General features: G+C 48.0%; 1 protein-coding gene across 1 annotated transcript; it reads right to left on the bottom strand.

Annotated features, from left to right (window-relative positions):
• Positions 1 to 208: 208 nt before the first annotated feature.
• Positions 209 to 1305, bottom strand: LOC123452742 (histone H1). The gene is made up of 2 exons (XM_045129453.1): positions 1050 to 1305; positions 209 to 957 (listed from the first exon to the last, which is right to left on the bottom strand). Exons 1-2 carry the CDS (start codon positions 1206 to 1208, stop codon positions 424 to 426), a joined length of 693 nt encoding a protein of 230 aa, XP_044985388.1. The 5' UTR covers positions 1209 to 1305; the 3' UTR covers positions 209 to 423.
• Between the last annotated feature and the right edge of the window lie 2845 nt (positions 1306 to 4150).

The raw sequence follows: 4150 nt of genomic DNA, 5'->3' as shown, positions 1-4150 counted from the left end.
TTTGTTGCTTTCTTCCTGAAGATTCAGATATTAAAAAAACTTGTATGTAGATCGAGGCAATAAGAGGGCAGTAACGCAGAATCGGATCTACGAGATTACCATTTTCCATAACAAGATCCGGAACACGATCATTCTCAAATCTCAAATCTGATTTCATACCCACAGCACAACCAGACTTGTAGAGCACAAGCGGTCCAGACACATCAGATTGGGCGAATGAAAAGCATGGATGCTGCTACAATAGAAAAGACGCAATTACATAGGTTACGACTACAACAGCTTCTTCCTCCTCTCACAAAGGGCGCATACCACCACCCAAACACCAAATTTACAGCCAAGGCATCTTGACTGACAAGCACAGAACATAAAATTCCACTAGTGGAAACTAACGCCAACCGCTAGGCAGATCCATCCATCAGGCCTCTACTTCTTGGCCTTCTTCGCCGCGGGCTTCTTGGCCGGCGCAGCCTTCTTCACCGGGGTCGCCCGCTTGGTGGGCGCCTTCCTGGCGACAGGCTTCTTGGGGGTAGCGGCGGCCGGCGCCTTCTTGGCGGCAGCCTTGGCCTTGGGCTTGGCGGCTGCCTTGGGCTTCGCTGCCGCCTTGGGCTTTGCGACGGCCTTGACCTTGGCAGGGGTCTTGGCCTTGGGCTTCGCGGCGGCCTTCTTGGCCGGGGACTTGGCAGCGGTCTTCTTGGCGACCTTGGCCTTGGGCTTGGCGGCGGGCTTCTTCTTCGTCGCCGTCTTAGGCTTGACGGCGGACGGGGCCTTGGCGAGCTTGTAGGAGCCCTTCACCTTGGTCAGCTTGCCGGCGGCGACGAGCTTCTTGATCTGCGTCAGCAGCATCTTGCGGAAATTGGCCGGGAGGTGCGCCTTGTGCTTCTCCTCGACGAACTTGCCGATCGCGACGGTGCTCGACCCGCCTCTTTCCTTCAGGGCGGCGATGGCCTCCGACACCATCTGCGCACGAACGAACCAGGCCAAGTCAGATCAGGGGAACCACGGACCAACAGAGAGCACGACGAACGATGGAGAAGGACTCGGGGATTTACCTCGGCGTAGGAGGGGTGGGACGCGGTGGGCTTCTTCGGGCCAGTGGACTTCTTGGCCTTGGGCGCCTTGGCCGGCTTCGCCGCCGGCGTGTCGACGACGGGGTCGGCGGTCGCCTCCACCTGGGGCACCGGGATGTCGGCAACCACGTCGGTCGACATTGCAGCTAAGCTAGGAGGCGAGGAGGGAGGAGAACGCTGGTGTGTTTTTCGCCGGAGGTGAGGGAGATGCTTGTGAGCTGGGTGAGTAGGTCGGGGGGAAGGAAGCGCTGGTTAAATAGTGGGAGACGTCGGGAAGACGGGGGAGCCGGAAGCCACGCGCTGATTGGTCGAGGGGGCGTAGCCACGGATCGCCCCCCTAAGCGGCCGTCATCAAACCTGGCCCGTCCGATCCTTCTCCATCCGACGGTCATCCACGCACCGCATCCGATGCCGCGGATTGCCTCCCCCCTAGTTGGCCTCCCTGGCTCACGAACCAGCCTCCGGATCTCCATAGTGTGCTTCTCCTCTCGATTTCCGATTGAATATCTCCGGTTCCTGCCCACCGATTCGAGTGAAATTTTCTGCATTGTGTAGGTACGGATAATGTCTTTGTAACTAGATCGAGTTTGTATGATTTGGTTGTGTATTTGGGGAGAAATGCGCCGGTGAGGCCGGACTGGTCAGGATGGTGCCTTGGTGTGAGTTTGATGGAGATTTCCGGCCGGCGGCACGGGGTGCACCGGCGAACAGTGGGATTTTCCGGCGTGGTGTTGTAGCAGGATAACGTAGCAACACGTACGTACCGGATACAGGCTGATCCTGCGTCGTTTTGATAGTCTATGAGGCGATGGAAGGCGACGCAAGTTGCACAACTTTCTAGCACCCTTTGCTGGTGGTGTGTGAGTTCAGCCCGGCTTTGCTCCCTTCACCGGCGATGTGGCCGGCCGGCTCGCCGGAGAGCAGCCGTCCTCCGGCAGGTGTGGACATGGGGAAGCCTTCCAGGATGCTGCATTTGCGATGTCAGGCTTGAGTGTGGAAGAATTTGCACTTTGAGTGGTCGGTGTTTGTTCTTGTGGTTGGGGAAAGTGTACCGGATGATCATACAAGCTGGCTTTGTTCTACCCGTGAATGTGAGATCAAATCTGTTCATAATTTGGGATGTTTTCTCGATGCTCCACGCAAATTTGTATCTAGTCTTTCCTGGGACGACAAACTGGATTGAAATTTTTGTAAGTTGTGGCTATAGTTGGGATCAAGAATTCTGTCCAGGAATAGATCAGAGTAGGGTTGGGTGTATAGTGCGCTCGGCCAAACACCATGATCGTTCGATCCAGCTGATCACAGCAACATCCCAACACATATTAATCCATAAATTTTAGAAATTTCAAACGATGAGACAAAAACTGCCAAGAAGATGAGAGGATATAAACACGTGTATGCGTTGTGATTAGACGATCATACATGCTCCGTCTGTTCCTAAATATAAGATCATTTAGAGATTACATTATGGACTACATACAGAGCAAAATGAGTGAATCTATACTTTAAAATATATCTATATACATTCGTATATAGTTTATAGTGTAATCTCTAAAAGGTCTTATATTTAGGAACGGAGGGAGTACATGATACATGGTCTCGGCTCATGGTGATCCTGGGTGACCCGTTTAACAAACGCAACCTCGAGAACCCGGTTCATGGAGATCGATCTTAAACATTCAACCGTGATAAATCCTAAGCTCCAGCCTCAGACCAGGGACAGGATCGATCATGGGCGCACATGAACAAGATGATGATGGATGTTGTGTTCTTGGCACGGCTGTATAGGTGTGCCATCGGCTCAGGCATACATCTGTGAGCTTATTAACCATCGTCATGGATTGGTTCACTCCATTGATTCATGTAAATTTGTGTAGTCAATTGACTACCCAGCTAAAGTGTGGCATCGCCACCGACCCACACTGTGAGGACATTTTATGGGTGTGTTGTGAATGTGAGTGTTTCGTCTATTTATATCCTAAGTGTATTGTACCTATAGTGCTCAAATTAGTGGAAGCGGATTTAGGGTTGACTGTGCATTACGAATATTATTCAAGGTTGATTGTTCATTAGGAATATTGTTTAAACAATTGCTCTTTGTGTAATTAGCCCATAGTCAAATTTGTATGAAACAATTTATCTTTGTTGAAATTAGCTAATTGTCGTTTAAGTTTGAAACAATTGCTCAGTGCTGAAATTAGCTAAGTATCAAATAGTGTGCCAAGTGTAAACTAATTAGTTTGATGCTACTGTGCCAAGTAAAGAGGACATGGTCGCTATGTAACTAATTAACACATTATTCCAGGAATGAACTTTTGGTCGGTGCTTAAACTAGTTAGTTATGTAGTGAGCAAAGTAGTGAGTTGGTGAGTAGTAGTTAGTTAGTGTTGAATCTGCATAATAATTTGGCTCTTAAAGTAGATTTCAACATCGTGCAAGTCAAATTATTACATAGATATTTATTGTGATGGTAGTAATATAAAGGAACACTGCCAAGTTTGCTTAAAGGTATAAGCTTTGTTACATGGATATTTAACAAATCATTTTGTTAAAGTTTGTATTTTAATTTGCACGGAGTGGTAAACAATGGAGATATGGAGTGGGTGGATTAAGTTTGGCTTGATTCACTACAAAGATGCCTTATTAAACTTTGGGTACGTATGATGAGAGGAAGTATGGCACGATGAAGGATAACCAAGTTGATGAAGAGGTCATCGGGAAGCTTAAGGAACAGACTTAGTGAATCTTAAGTAGAACAACCTTGTTGATGAGGTGAATAGGCTATTTGATTTCCAAGAGAAACATCTGCATCATATGAACTACCGGGATATATTAAGGGGGATATTGAATAGAAGAATAATTAAGGGCAAGAGAGGGTGAAAGTGCATTTATCTCTAAATGGTATTTGGTGTCATGACAATATGGTTAGTAGAACTAATGAAGGTTCTTAAGGTTTTTCTCAGGTCATTGGTTCCTCGAGGATTAATTGAGGAGATAGTTGACCCCCCCCCATCAAAAAGATTAAAGGCTTGACATTCTATCGACTCAAAGTTCGATTTCGGAAAAAAATAATATCATAGAAC

This window comes from Hordeum vulgare, chromosome 5H (assembly GCF_904849725.1).
Source record: "Hordeum vulgare subsp. vulgare chromosome 5H, MorexV3_pseudomolecules_assembly, whole genome shotgun sequence".
In the NCBI taxonomy this organism is placed as follows: Eukaryota; Viridiplantae; Streptophyta; class Magnoliopsida; order Poales; family Poaceae; genus Hordeum; species Hordeum vulgare.
This window is presented reverse-complemented; position numbering and strand designations above follow the sequence as displayed.

Excerpts from the sequence above, each read along its gene's own strand:
- LOC123452742 (XM_045129453.1), bottom strand. The coding sequence starts at position 1,208 with ATGTCGACCGACGTGGTTGCCGACATCCCGGTGCCCCAGGTGGAGGCG. Across the intron at positions 958-1,049 it reads CCCACCCCTCCTACGCCGAG|ATGGTGTCGGAGGCCATCGC; the intron begins GTAAATCCCCGA and ends GTTCGTGCGCAG.